This window comes from Chrysemys picta, chromosome 6 (genome assembly GCF_011386835.1).
Source record: "Chrysemys picta bellii isolate R12L10 chromosome 6, ASM1138683v2, whole genome shotgun sequence".
Lineage (NCBI taxonomy): Eukaryota > Metazoa > Chordata > Testudines > Emydidae > Chrysemys > Chrysemys picta.
In genome coordinates, this window is record NC_088796.1 from 51,332,059 (window position 1) to 51,347,813 (window position 15,755).

The following is a 15,755-nucleotide window of genomic DNA, read 5'->3' on the forward strand; positions in this document are numbered from 1 at the left end:
TTGACAGCAACAGGAAGTAACTGGGGGGGGGGAGCGCAGGGAGCTTGGCAGGCTGCAGGGAAGAGCTTGCGGGCCGCGTATTTGAGATCCCTGCTGTAGACCATGTCTATTTACTAATTCTCCCAGAAGCCTCATCACGTACAAGAGGACAGACAGAGCAGAATCCTGTGGTGTCCTGTACGAGAGAGTCCGTAGGGTGGAGGAATAATTGCCCATAATTACCTTCTGTATAAGAAGTGGCGATGCCACTTCCAAGTGGTTCCACACCCTCTTGGCAGGGCCCTCACACATGCCAATGACACCTCATGATCAACTGCATTAAAGACAGCTGACAGATCTAATAAAATCAGCATTAACGTGCTGGGAGGAGATCATCAACCAATGTCATCAATGCACTTTCTGTCCCATACACAGGCCTAAAACCAGACTGACCAGGGTCAAAGGAAACTGAAGACTGCAGGTATTGCCATAGCTTCTTAATTACTATCTTCTCAAGTATGTTTCTCAGAAAAAGAGAGAAATTTACATAGCACTTTCCTGCATGTAAGCAGTAATGAGCAGCAATAGATAATGAAGAAATCTCAGACTCGTAGTTGCTATGGTGACTGGCACTCTAAAAATGCCTAAGATGCACATACCTTAATACATACCGAAGGTCACTTCACTGACATGCCTGTCATGTTGCCACCTACCTCCCAAATGGAAATGGTCATGTGGCTGATGGTATTTGTCATAGTATGGTATTCAGCAGTGTCTCACATCACTCTCTCCAATGAATTCCTCACTGGGGTATGACTGTTTCATTGGCTGCACATTCATCTATTTTTGAGTGTCTTTCTGCTGAGAGAAGAATCTTGACGTGTCTGCATGAGCAGCTTTGGTACATTTTCACATGAGACATATGGGTGTTAAATTGTACTTGTCACAAGCTTCCAACATGAAATCATGGGCCTTGAGGAGTTCAATTTCAGACTGTTCTGCTAGGGACATAACATATGCATGGCTCCACATGTGAGTATGCCCCTTATCCTACCTGTTTTCTGACATGGAGTTGGTGTTGAATATTGTTAGTCTTCCTCAGAGATGTATTCATTTTTTACTTGACACAGTCTTCATTTTAGCCCCATTTGGGATGGGAGACTTCTGGGGGAGTGGAGGGGCAGATGATATTTTACTAGTCCATTAAAAAAATGCTCCCACTATATGAGGGAATGAATTGAATTTTGCAACCTTGCATTAAAGTGTTTAGTCTGAGTAGAAACTGGGCCTAGAACTTTTAATTTTATATTCAGTAAAATAACTATATGTTAAGTCATTTGCCTTTAAGTTTTTGGCATGCCTATTTTTGGGCTTTCTCCCCTCCCCTCATTTTTATATACATTACCATGAAAAATGTCAATAACCCTTGCATTGCTGTTGCTTGCTACAAGATACAATGTTCTATGTTAAAGTGCTAGAAAAGAAAAATATGTCAAATCCTTAAGTCCATGTTCCGACTCCTTTATTGACTTGAGTGGGAGTTTTACCTTAGTAACCACTGACTAAAAGGAGAGGAAACAATCCGGGATTTGGCCCACCCCAGTCTTTTCTTATGACAAACCAACAATGTGTGAGATTTAGGGCTATTTTCTTTCATCAAGCCGAACTTTTAGAAAAGTTGGAGCCTGATATGTTAGACTGATAAATGCAGTAGGGCCAGACCATCACCAGCCTGTGTGTAGGCCAATGTAAGAAATTTCCCCTATCCTTATGTAGCTTTGCAAGAGTCTCCCACAATAGCAGTCTCTGGACTCTGAAGAGTACAGCAAAACGCTTGCTCCTGCTCCTCTGTGTGGACCAAGATGCCAAAAGAAGGGGAAGAGTGAGGTCATGCACGGTGCCCAGTACTTTCAAGGGATCTAACCAACCTTTGGTTAATTATAGGACAAGAATAATTTCACCACCTACTGAAATACGCTCACCTCTGGTGTGAAACATGGACATTGTTTAATAGTGCTCAACAACATTAACCTAGAGTGTAGAATAGCAAGTGAAGAATAGAGAGCACAATTTGGCCCATTCTTGAAAGTGTGCAACCCTACTGAAGTCAGTGGGATTGGACATGTGTGACTAAGAGCAGAATTTGGCTCATTGTATCTAATTAAAACTACACTTCTACCTCGATATAACGCTGTCCTCGAGAACCAAAAATATTACCGCATTATAGGTGAAACTGCATTCTATTGAACTTGCTTTGATCCACTGGTGTGTGCAGTCCCACCCCCTGGGAGCACTGCTTTACCGCGTTATATCTGAATTTGTGTTATATCGGGTCGCGTTATATCGAGGTAGCGGTGTATCTAGGGTGAATTTTAAGTAGGAGCATGGTACTTATCTATGTTGAGCTGGATTGGAATGTAGAACCTTTTAAGGTTCTCCCAGCCCTAATTAGAGTCTGTCTTGGAGCAGCAGAAGCTTAACTGGCTTTTCTACTTGGTTTATTACAGTTTCTGAGAAGAATGGCTGCTGTTTTGTTGCTGCCTCCTGTTGCAGCAGAGCATAGTCTGCACAGTGGTTGGAGCAAAGCTGTTCACCAGTCCTTGTAGTTAGGGACAAAGCTGGAATACAGAATCCACTCTAGTTTGTTCAGTTTTACTTTCTGGGTTTGAGGATTTTGGAAATGAACACAATGGTTTTATTCCGTGTTGCACAGAGTATGCCTGAAAATACACACACTCACTGGGGAGGAACAGGTATAAAGACAAAGCCTCCTTAACAAACATTAAGGATGAAAAATCCTGGCTCCACTGAGGTGCATAGTTAGGCACCCTAGAGGTTTTACCATCGGGAATGTAGCTGGATTCTCTGATTTGCCTGAGCTGGGCTTGGCACAAGAGCAGGAGGGGAGGTGCTGCAAAGGTGGCTTTAAGACACTTTTATGCTCCTCCAGACCTGGAGGTGGCCCTCAGCATAAGTTAGAATATATTGTTTTAGTTCTGGCCTTGCTGCCATTTGCTCCAAGTGATTGTTCTGGCAGCCAGGGAACGCCAGGGCATAGGGATACCCTAGACATGCCTCCTTTTCCTTGGAACACCCCTGCTCTGGGTGGGGATAAGGGGTGACCTACAGTTGCTATGCCCAGGGAATCCCCCCTTATACAGGAGGAATCCTCAAAGGCTGGATCCACCAGCTGGCCAGCCATTGTTTGCAGCTAAGACACTGACCTACCATGCTTATTTTAATACCATTCAAGAAACTAGCCTGTAGAAATGTCTTATTTGTAACTTGCTTGCACAGTGGATTTAAATCTAATAAACATGAGGGGAAAAAACCAACCCATGGATGCATGCTCTCAGATGAAGTGGCTAAGGGGCAACTCTTTTGCTCTGCCCCTCCCCTGTCACATGTGGGTGAACCGAGGTGGTTTCACATCACAGGAAACCAGGAGGACAGGCTGTGGAGAGCGAGGGGATCATCACCCCCTGCATGCAGTGGGCCTCAGGCGAAATGGGCACATAGCCAGTGGATCAGCATCTAAGCAGATCGACCAATCAATCCACCACAGGGAGGCACAATTCCTGAGGAGTTCCACAGTCAACTTGTGGAACTCCTTACCTCAGGAGGTTGTGAAGGCTAGGACTATAACAGCGTTTAAAAGAGAACTGGATAAATTCATGGTGGTTAAGTCCAGTAATGGCTATTAAAGAGGATGGGTAAGGAATGGTGTCCCTAGCCTCTGTTTGTCATAGGATGGAGATGGATGGCAGGAGAGAGATCACTTGATCATTGCCTGTTAGGTCCACTCCTGCTGGGGCACCTAGCATTGGCCACTGTCAGTAGACAGGATACTGGGCTAGATGGACCTTTGATCTGACCTGGTACGGCTGTTCTTATGAGGAGGCTACCAGAGCACTGAGAGTGTAGGAGTGTTTACACTTGTGTCCATGGGATTGGGAGGGATGATTCCACTCCATACACTATGAAGCAAACCTGCACGAAGTCTGTTTTCTTGGGCTTTGGCCATTGTAAAAGATTTGATCCTACAGGCCAAATCATCAGCTGATATAAATTGACACAGATCCACTGACCACAATAAAGCTGCACCAGTTGAAACCCACTCAGTCAGGAGCGGCGCCAGGGCTTTTGGCGCCCTAGGCGGGGGTCCTTCCGCGTTCCCGGTCGTCGTCGACAATTCTGCGGCAGGGGGTCCTTCCGCGCTCCCGGTCTTCGGGGCACTTCAGCGGTGGGTCCTGGAGCGAGTGAAGGACCCGCCACAGAATTGCCGCCGAAAACCAGGAGTGCGGAAGGACCCCCCCGCCGCCGAATTACCACCCCCCCAAATCCTGCTGTCCTAGGCCACCGCCTAGGTCGCCTAAATGGAAGTGCCGGCCCTGCACTCAGTATCTGGGCCTAAATGTTGTAAGAGGCTAATCACAGGTTGTAAATTTCAGGACACTGACAATAGTTTTAGGCAGGCATTCACTCAATGTTTTCTTGAGCTTTTCTTAACAAGCACCTTGCCTATTGACTTCAGTGGGAATTGAGGATGTTTGGCACCTTGAATGATTGTTCCTTTGAACAGCCGTATATCTGGGGGATTATGTCTGCTCTTTCCTGAAGTAGGAAAAAGTATTTGAGGGTTTGTATATTTTCCTAAATGTACTGATGCCGATCTTTACCTGCAGCTGAGAAGTGCACAGCGCTGGCTTTGTTCCCCCTTGCTCTTGGGCTGGCTGTGAACTGGTCAGCCCCCCACTGTAATTTGGAGGAATCTGAAGATTGGTCTAAATTAAAATAGCTGACAGTATCCCCTATGTGCTGATACAGAAAGCTAGGGTCATTGGGGAGGATGGGGGGGAACCCTAACCTTTCCCTTGGCCACAGCTTCTGTTCTGTCAGTAGGGATGGGATGGCTATTAGGAGCTTGCTCTACATCAAAAGAGCCTCCGATATTGGGATGACTGTCATTCCTGGGTACACTGGCTTTTGGCTGTTTTGCATGTGAATGCACAACTGTTGAACGAAACATTACGAAGTGGAACTCTCCTTGGCAAGCTTGGTTTAAATGTTAAATACACAATTGTACAATAAAGATTTTTCTCTGTCTCCTCTGTTTCAGTTCACATGCATTTTCATACCAAGAGCTGCCCCAAAGAAATGGTAAGGCTTTTAAATGAATCTGAATGCACTGATATTGTCTCGGTGAGCCGCAAAGTATGCCCTTGAATCCCACACACATTTCCATTGAAGTCATTGAGAGCTCTGCCAAGGAATGAGAGTATTATACACCCTCCATAGTGCAATCTTCCTTAAATATTCCAAATTAAACAATTAGCCCTGTTAAAATAAAAACTGTATGGATTTCCCCAGAGCAATGGGTGTAAACTTGATAAAAACGAAATTAAATAAAATATTACATTTTTGGCATCAATTGAAAACATACAGGGCCAAATATTCAAAGGATGCTGCAATGGGAGTGTACACACAGACTAACATCATTGTGTTTTCCCCACAAAACCTTGCATTTGTGCAAATATATCAAGTAATTGCTTTCTCGCCTACAGTTCATGTGTACCTTTATACAACACTGGCATGAAAACCCCCATTTGGGCATGCAAGCTTGGGCAGGCTCCTTCTGTGCACCCTCCTTTGAAAATGTGGTCCAAAGCATGAAGAAACGAGTCCCTTTTAAATGGATGGAAGGTGGATGAATTTACAGCACCACGGGTTAAACCCTGAAGTTCTTTTCCACTGGCGTTTTACCTGAATAAGGGCTGCAGGATTTGTCTCTAAAAGGAAGAAAAAAAAAGATGTATAACAATGGTAAAATTTGCTGGAAAATTGCTTTGTGATGGGCAAAGATGAGCTCAGTGTGTGAGTGTTTTCTGCACCAAACTGAAATATATTCATAAATCAATAGAGCCCTCATAAAGGTGCATTGGCTGTAGGTCCATCTTTGCAAGAGAACATGCAGCATCATGAATCTTAAAGTATCAGTTGTTTTCCATTTATACTCATAAATCTCTTTCTTCTGTAGACCGACGTTATGAGGGTGGTGTGAAGCCAAAACGTAACTTAAAACAAGTAGCAATTACACAGGTATGGAGGTATCAGAAAACTGACTGTAAGTTCTTTCATGGCATAATTAATTGTATTTTAATTATTATTTTCATGAGATAACAATCAACCTTGTCTAATTATTGTGGTACAATACTGATTTCCCACACTCAAGTCAGATATTCCTCGTAATTACTTGATCCTGCTAGTTGCTGATTAGTTCCTGGCAGGTTCTGAGTTGACATCCATTGGAAGTTAATGAGAGTTCAGAGTATTGGCACCTATCTAGAGGCACTGAACAGGGGATGAAGGAATTTGCTTGTATGACTTGGTGCTGAATATCAAACTGAGGGTAAAACTGTTGGTTTATAAAATTCAATGGGCCTTTTGCCTAAGGACCATAGGACTTGTCCCAAAGATATGAAAACGCCTATGAAAATAAGGTTTACATGTCAGGAATCCTACAAATGTTGCAATTTAACCTAAGTGAGCTAATGGATAACTGTTCTGCATTATAACAGGGAAGATGGACAGGTTTATCTTTTCCTCGAGATAATGTCATAATAATATAGTAATCAATTATATTTGTTGGTGATTGTTTTGTAAGTTTTCTCCTGGTCTTCTGCAAACATCTACTTGTTTTAAATCACAACACTCAAGCGGTCTTGTGCCATGTGTCAGACCAAGTAGCATGGGAGTCTTTTAGGAGCTGCTAGGAGAGTTGGTATGCTAAACTTACTAGTCAAGACAAGACTTTGTTGCTTAACAGTAGCTATCCAGTCTGATAAAATGGTATGTGTGATTGGGACACACCAGGGCCGGCTCCAGCATTTCTGCCGCCCCAAGCAAAAAAAAAAAAAAAGTCGCGATTGGCGGCGGCAATTAGGGGGGAGGAAAAAAAAAAAGCTGTGATTGGCGGTGGCAGTTCAGCGGCAGGTCCTTTGCTCCTAGAGGGTGTGAGGGACCTGCCGCCCCCGCATTGCCGCAGGTGCCTCCCCTCTCCCTTGGCTGCCCCAAAGCACCTGCTTGTTAAGCTGGTGCCTGGAGCCGGCCCTGGGACACACAATACTTGTCTCATATGAACAAGACCTAGTGGATAAAGTCTAGTCTCAGTTACACAGATGCAGCTCCATGGAAATTCCAGCTATATTATCAGATATAGCAGGTCTGCACACTGGAAAAAATTCTCATTGACTGAAATGTTGAGCAAAAACTAAGAGTTAGAGCTAAATACTGAACTCTTTACTCACTGACATTTTTATTTGTTTATAGGCATTTCCATGGGAGCTTTGCTTGACTGTGAAAGTTGACCATGAGGGTTCAGTATCTTTCTAGTACCTGTAGTCAATGTCCTGACTTCGAGACAAAATGCAACCCTCCCTATTTTGAACATATAGACTAATAATTTTACAAACGAGCCTTAACTCTGACCGTGATCCTATGTAGAAGTTATCTAAAAATGTGCATTTGTTTAAAAACAATATTGGGCCAAATTCTGCTCCCAGTTACACACATGCGGCCTCATTTGCTTCCCTTGTTAAACTGGCTAATATTTGTACAGTACTTTCAGCATGTAGAGCCTGATCCTTGGCCCAAGCTAAATCCCTTTTGCAATGCTCCAGCAGAACAAAGGGGGCTTAAAACTGCTCTAAAGGTGCAGCTGGGAAGTCTCCTGTTATAGGGGAATCCCCTTTCGGTGTACAACTGGTTATGCCAGCTTTGCTACATGCCTTCATGTAGGGGGTGTTCTGTGCTGGGTTGGAGATGGATAGGAGGGGCAGGGGTGGGATTGTACTGTGCCTCAGTGCTCCTGGTCCAGTGCTCCTGGTCCAGTCCCTAGGAGGCTATTACAGTCAATGTAAGTTACATCAGCTCTCTGGCTGTGCTTGTGTGTGCGTGGATCTCTGCCATCCCCAGGATTGGAGGAGATGGAAATGGTGGGTAGAACCATCTTTGTCTCCCCAGCTGAGTAGCACTGAGCATGAGCTCATTGCAGCTGAGGACTGGACCCATTGGGTTCATTCTGTTCGTTACGTGATGTGGAAAGTAGTTCCTGCAATAACAATCTTTTATGTGGTTTATTAGGTGGTCAGTTACAACTTGAGCAGAAAAGGACAATCAGAAAGAGACTCTTGGAGGACATTGCCACACAGCCCTGTGAATGTCACCATTAATGGAAGTCCCTGCATTCTTTTCTGGGCAAGGAGGATAATGATTAAATTTAAAAATCATACACAGCTGGACTTGACAGAGAAGACATTTGGCGTACATGCAACCGTGGATGTTGGAGATTCCAACTGCAGTGAAGACAGTGCAATGTAAGACTACATCCTACTCCATGGTGGCGTCAGCCACTGGCGGGGATGCTAATTAATCCTTGGGGAAAAGCCTATTGTAATGTGGGATGGAGCTACAATGCTCCAGTGGCACAATGCCTCCTAAGAATTCCCCCTGTTACACTGGGGGAAAGACTCATATTCTTTAACCCTTTAAGGGGGTGGCTGGCATCCTCTTTCTCGTGTGGCCATCCAGCTCTGCTTGTGGGGGTTGAGTCCTCACCCCATATACTCTGCCCTCTCCCCATGCCCTTTTTGGAAAGTGGCTGGCCAGGGTGGGGAGCTGCCTTGAGTGCAGGGACTGTGATTCTCAGCAGCCTTTATACTGGCTGTGCAGGGGTAGTAGTGGGTGATTATGTAAGGTCTGGCCATAATTCAACCCTTAATCTGTGACATTTACTCACATGGAGTAGTCCCTTAGTCCACACATAGTCCTATTGAAGTCTATTGGATTGCACCATTGTGTAAAATGGTATTCAGCATAAGGGTGGAAGAATCACACCTTTAATAAGCAAAGGCAAGTAAAGCTGTATGTGGCTATATGATGCCACACAGCAGTAATATTACTACTTAGCTGCTATATAGCACTTTCCAGCGGTAGAGCACAAAGCACTTTATAAAGAGTAATTGTCCCAATTTTACAAATGGGAACCAGAGGCACAGAGAGGTGACTTGCGGTCACCTAGCAGGCCAATGGCAGAACAAGGAATTGAATCCACATTTCCTGAGTGCCCTCACCACTGGGCCACGGGAGCTGAAATAATTCAGTTTTCAACAAGTGCCAAATTAATACAGCAAAATCCACGTATGCTGAGTAGAGGATGCATAACTGTGCTGAAAGCCAGTTGCTGTTCTAAATAATCAGAATGTGACTCATGAATGAGCTGTATTGTGGAGGGGAAAGGGAAATGAGGAAGAAATAATATTAGTTTTCATAATAAAAGAAGTGATACATTTCAAAACAATAAGCCTGTCTGCTAGTGCAGAGCTAGAAACCTCCTAATGTACGTGGAACATTTCAGTAAAGACCGTATCCTACTAGAAAACTGCACAAATGTGAAACGGTTTGAAAGGCAATGCACAGTTTTACAGTTGTACATAGTACTTCAAAAAAAATCAGTGACTTAAAATAATTCACGTGTTCAACATTTTCAAATGGAATCAAAATAGCTGGTCTCACTTTACAGTGATTAAGGAGATAAATACAAAACAAAATCCTGAAACTTTCTATCAATCGTAGGTACTTATACTGCTCCTCTTGCCTTAGTGCCTGGGTGCTGCACAGTTGTTAGTGTATTTATTCTCACAACAAACCTGGATTGTAAGGCCAGTTTAAAGTCATTTGTTGTTATAAAATAAAAATATTTGGGACAATTTACTGGTCAACAAATAAAATAACAATAGGCTACTAGAATAGAGAGCCTTCTGCCTCAGATCTCATGGAAAAACCTGCTGGAAAGGGCCAGGAGATAAACTTTACAAGATTGTATCCTGTTAGCGTTGGCTATTGTCTAAATCAAGAAAAAAAATCACTTTATTCTAGCCAGCATTAGGAGATGTATGTCAAAGCGTTATGTAACCTTTCTGACCAAATCCTTGGAATCTCTGCTGGAGTCCTGCTATATACTAACAGAAAGCCTTTTTGGTCCATGTGCTTCTGTCAGTCTTTAAGTATTAACCCAATTCACTGCATGTGGAAATCCATGCTGTGCAGAGAGGAAAATAGATAATCAGACTCCTGAATCAGTATTAGCCTCACAGGAATTGCCAAATAGAAACCTCAGGCCAGATCTTGAGATGCATTGTTTCCACTTGGTGCTGCTGAGGAGAGCAGGGGAAAGGGTGGAAGCTCCCTTTCTGCTCCTCTGATTTTGGGCCTAAGGGCTGCTCTAAATTCTGCAGGCTGCAGATAAGGCAGAGTTCTTTGTACTCCACCTCATCCCCTCCCATTCTAGCCAGGCTCTTATATACCTACTTTGTTAAGAGAATCTTCTGATCTGCCTTTAGATCAGCACAAAGCAGCTGGACCTATAACCAAGGATTTGGCTTCTTATATGTCTGGACTTACTATATGTGTAACACAAACACAGAGGTAGATTATTGTATGCACAGAGTCCTGTCCCAGGCACTGAATTTAATGTGAGGTTCAGCAGTGTGGTATAATCAGATCGGCACAATTTATGTCTGATTTTTGGCCTAATTTAAGCAAGTGAGGATCTGAAATCCTCCTTCTTGCTCACTGGACCCAATTTCGGGATAGTGAGTTAAGTGAGCTTTGAAGAAATTAGTTCTGCACTTGAAACCCATCCAGTCTTGAGCCGGTATTAAATTGTCTGACTAATCATGCTTTTAATTTCCCTCCACCTTAAGTTCTAAAGTGATGTAAGTGTATGCATGATAATTCATTATGTAACAATATCTAATCTTAGATATGAAAGTCAATTACACAGATGGTTTCTAAGATGCAAAATGGTATCATTAAATAAAAAATCTGTATGCCACAGAGTAATGAAATGATGGATCTGTTAGCTTGTGAGAAAGTAGAAAGATGGTACTTGGAGCAATATTTACATAATCATACTGATTTTAAGGCTGTATTTTAAAATTGACCTAACAATGCTTCTTACTGTGGTAAGCCACAGCTGTCCTCACTGACTGGACAATAAGCTGGATAGAGCTCTGCTACAATCAACATCTTTAAACTGATTCAGTGATGTTGTATAAATGCAATACTTTGAACTCAGCTATCATATGGATTTCTAATGCTCTAGCAGGGTGTATGAGACAAAGAATGGGTTATATTATTGCATTAATTAAATACCTTTATCTGAGATACCAAGGTGATAGATGCCTTATAAATATATATAGATTTGTGAAGGAACACATATATCTCATCTGACTATGCTTTAGGTACACTGATGTTGAAGTCAATGGGATTTAACTGCACGCTTAAAGTTAAGTGCTTTCCTGGTGTGAAATCCAGACCCCTCTCAAGGCAACAGCAAAATCCTCATTGACTTCATTGGGACCAGGATTTCATTCCTGAAATTTTTTCATTGACTGCAGTGGGATTTGAATAAAGCCTCAAAATACTGTCTGTTGTAATCATGTTTTGCTCTTTTGATGAATGTCAGTTTTTTTTTCCTTTAGATTTGCATTTCAACTTGACATTGTTTTCTTTTTGATCTAGGCTTTCACTTAAGTTTGGTGACATGGACAACCTCAAGGGGCTTGTTATTAGGTAGGTTTACAAGATAAGGATAAAGACACTTATTAGATTATCAAACGATAATATCTACTGAATGACTTGCAATGCAAGTTGTCTGGGAAATTAACTGTGAGAAGGATTATGTATCAGCAAGGGTTGTGAGTCAGATTTGTTAATTATATAGTGAAGTATAAAGCAGACAATTATATTTAATGGAGTTTGCCTATTTAAATACATTTTCTTTTTGTTTTATTTTTTTCCCCCTATTTTTTTTTTTTTAGATGAGTGGCCTCACTGCTGCACCGCAGGCTCCCCTCATCTAGGTAGGCCTCCTGATGGTCCACTGCTTCTTGTGACTCAGCCCTCCAGCCAGGTCATCTACAGCCCCAACCCTTCCAGAGTAGCAGTGTCCAGGGGTGAAAATAACTTAAAGGACTTACCAGTACGCTGGAGTCCTGAGCAGGGGGCATGGCCTCAACCGGAAGAGGCATAGCTTCAACCAGAAGAGGCATGGCCTTTAAATACCTGGGCCCTTTAAATCAAAATTTAAAGGCTCAGGGGCTCCGGCTGTGGCTGGGAGCCCTGGGGCCTTTAAATCATCCCCAGAGCTACCAGCTGCAGAGGTGGCTGGGAGCTCCGGGGTGATTTAAAGGGCCCGGGGCTCCAGCTGCCGCTACTGCAGTGGAGCTCCGGGCCCTTTAAATCACAGATGGAGCCCTGCCGCTGCTACCCCAGGGCTCCAGCAGCGGGGCTTGGGCAGCACTTTAAATGGCCCGGGGCTCCGGCTGCTACGGGGAGCCCCGGGCCCTTTAAATCACTGCCCGAGCCCTGCTGCCGCTATCCTGGGGCTCTGGCAATGGGGCTTGGGTGGCGATTTAAAGGGCCCAGGGCTCCAGCTACTACAGGGAGCCCCGGGCTCTTTAAATCACCAGCCTGGGGAAGCTGGTCTGATCCAGCATGGCATAGTGGCTCTTGCTGGTACGCCGTACCGGACCATATCAGCTTACTTTCACCTCAGTCAGTGTCCCCAAAATAGGCAGTGTTCAGCAAATCCTACTCATCCATACAATGCCTCCAGCCCCTCCTGGGCTCCTCTTCAATCCTATTCTTCTTTCAGAGTAGCAGGTTTCTCCCCAGTTTACACAGCAGATCTCAAATACCCTCAAACAAAACCAAACACATTAGCTTACTGGTGTCCACCCTGGGCTTGAGCTTTTCATCCAGCTGGCTTCTCCCCAGCTCCCTGTTCCTCTTCCAAACCACTAATCCATAGTGCTATCTCCCTGGAGCCTGGCCTCTATCTCAGAGCTCGCCTACATGTGGTCTGGAAAACTACATTTACGTGGGAGCACAAGCTAGTGGCAATATGATGTTTTCTAATTTACCCATTGCTTGGCTGAGTTAAGTTTTTTAACCAGTGGAATTTCTTCCATCTATTTTTACTTTGTTTTCCTCTGCCAGTTTGCCTCTTATCAGTCATCTACCTGGGCAGCATGTGATCTGTAACAGCAGGGAGGGAAGCAGAATGGATGATATTCTTCGAGTGCTGTTCCATAATTAGGCAGTCAGAAGATGCTCAGGATTTTTGTGACTCCCTTGCTCAGCCTGGGACCAGTCCTGTGTGACCAATGATCTTCTTCAGCTGCAGCAAGAAGGAATCAAAAATTATTTTCCAGACTCAGGTCTCCCATATAGCAGCAGAAAGAGCCAGATCCTTCTGTAGTGTAAATTGGCATAGATCTGTCGACTTCAATGAATCCTGTATGGCTGTTTTACATGCTGGATTCAACAGTATATGCCCTCACTTTTGCAACTTTATTAATTCTCTCTTTTTTAAAAATTATTTTCAGATTTTTATTGACAAACAGTTATTACAAGCTGTCTGTTCAGAACTGGTTTAGTTTATACAGAATACAGCTGCTTTACAACCATTCTGTGCAAGCAACATTTAACACAACCAGAATATATGCTCCAGCAAGTTATTCCTATCACTGTGAACATGTGAGCAGCTTGCAGAGGTATGATGCACTCCTGATGCCCAGCTCCGCAAACGATGTGTCCAGGCTCTGGGAAGTCACTTTTATCGATTTCCAGGTAATAAGATGAAGTTAAGCCAAGAAAATGTCACAGGTGTGCTGACTGGCACCTCTAGGCCTTGGTGCCAAGAAAACAATGACATACTATAAGAAGTTTATAGGATCTCCAGAGATGGATCAAGGAGTAAAACTGAACAGAAAAGAAGATTTAAAGTCTTGTACTTAACTTCATGTTAAGGGAGATGAAGGGCTGCACTGGTTTGGTATCTAATTTCTTCTTAGGGATATACGTCAGCACAACACATAGGAGTGTCACCTTCTGCTCTACATCTCTGTACCTTTGTTGACAAATGATTCTTTGTATATTTGGCAATTGGGCTCTTAAGACCAGCTTCAGTAGAGCCTTCATTGAGCACTGTCAGCAAGAGCCCAGTTGTCTTTGCATAGGGCCTGCAGCTCCAGCTGACCGTCAGTCAGCTGGGAAAGAAAGTTAAGTGTTCCATAGCCCAACATTCTGTGAATAGATCACACCTGGGTCCGTTTCTGAGGTCAGTCAAGGCGGATTTTTTACAACAGTCATTGACCTCATCTCCTTATCTTTAGGGGGGGTTAGAGGCCAGAATTAGGGGAGATAGAGGCCAAGGCTAACAGCTCACCCAGGAATGGACCCTTCAGCTAGGGAGGAGCAAAATAAATAAATAGAGGATGGGTAAGAGGAGGAAGATGAGGGTAGCTACAAAAGAGGGGAAAGTCTTTAAAACTCCAGAGCAATCTGAGACAGGCAGCCAATCCCATCCGTCTTCTCAATGCACGACTGCACAGCAGATTTACTTCATCCTAGAGTTAAAGTAACTCTCACTTGTTTGCAGCCATAGGTGAAATTTATAGTCTGTGGGCCAAATTCAGACCAGATGTGAATGCAAAACTGCTTATTTCAGTGGAGTTGCATCCACATACACAAGGACTGAATCTGGTCCCACAATCTAATTATTAGAGGTAGGCAACTGTCAGTGTTTTCTTGGTCATTTTTTGGATACCTGTGTCCATGTTTGTATAATCAGAAACAGGGAAACTATTGATTCCTTCAAAACAAAGTAAACCAGAGTGATCAAGCTTATAGTTAAATTTGACTTGGCTCTCAAAAGTGATCACCAAAGATTTTGTTTAAAATCAAACTGCAAATCCTTTGGGCCCCAAAGCCAAGGGAATTAGAATTACTGACTGTTTCTAAAACATTGACCTGAATAAACTGAGTGAATCAAATCCAGCCAGTGCTGCTAGATACATTTTTTTTATATGCAAACATTGGCTTAAAAATTCTTACTTAGCAGAAGGAGCAAAATCATGAACTGTCCCCTAACCGAGAAAGTGAGGATTTTTAATATAAATCCTTTTACTCTCTTAACAGATTCAAGGCTTTAACGTAGAAGGAGGACAGTTTGCTTATGCCAAAGATTGTGCATCCTTTTTTTCACCAGCAATTCTGATGGGCTTGATTATGTCACTGATTCTGCTTCTAGTCCTGGCCTATGCTCTCCATATGTTGATCCACCTGAAGTCTCTTGATAGGCATTATGAAAGCAAAGCCTCTCCTGCCTATTTTGCACAAATGAAAGACCGTGACATGGCAGATGAAAAAGAACCACTGAGAAGCAATGGAAATGAGTCCTATGAACTTAGAAGTCAACAGTTTTGTAAAGTCTATATTTAGAAGAGTGTGTCTCATTCAGGCTATTGGTATTTTCTTTTTGTCTCATTCAGGCTATTGGTATTTTCTTTTTGCTATTCTATGCTGTTTAGTTGTACAGTAGCTAAAAGTGTTCAAATGATTTATTTGATCAAAGAATAAATAAATATATCAGACTGCTTGTTTAGCCATTCTCTGGCTTATTGCTTGAGACCCAGTTAAAAGATGTCTTGGAAATCAAAACAATAGAAAAATCTCCCATGGGAGTGAGGAAATGAATGTGGTGAGAGTCTACTCTCATATTACCAAAACAATTTGTTACAGCCACCTTACAAACACTGAACAGAGGAATTGGTAACAGAACCTTAGGGTTAAATAAAGATATTAATAATATTAAAATTAATAATATAATATATCTCCTAGCTCATCTCCTCAAAGGCTGAGACTTTTCC

At 43.1% G+C, this 15,755-nt stretch overlaps 1 protein-coding gene across 8 annotated transcripts in view; it reads left to right on the plus strand.

Moving 5' to 3' along the window:
- Positions 1 to 15,483, plus strand: part of LOC101953779 (V-type proton ATPase subunit S1-like protein) — a 27,935-nt gene extending 12,452 nt beyond the window's left edge. For 6 of the 8 annotated variants that reach the window (XM_065550164.1, XM_042855867.2, XM_024104520.3 and 3 more), the window contains 6 exons: positions 5,099 to 5,139; positions 6,017 to 6,078; positions 8,122 to 8,354; positions 11,563 to 11,613; positions 13,431 to 13,674; positions 15,025 to 15,483. In XM_065550164.1, coding sequence (XP_065406236.1) covers positions 5,099 to 5,139; positions 6,017 to 6,078; positions 8,122 to 8,354; positions 11,563 to 11,613; positions 13,431 to 13,674; positions 15,025 to 15,327 — 934 coding nt within the window. In that variant the 3' untranslated portion in view covers positions 15,328 to 15,483. Of the gene's footprint in view, positions 1 to 414; positions 1,012 to 5,098; positions 5,140 to 6,016; positions 6,079 to 8,121; positions 8,355 to 11,562; positions 11,614 to 13,430; positions 13,675 to 15,024 lie in introns of all 8 variants that reach the window. The other 2 variants (XM_065550162.1, XM_065550165.1) reach the window with 2 other exon arrangements.
- The last annotated feature ends 272 nt before the right edge of the window (positions 15,484 to 15,755 follow it).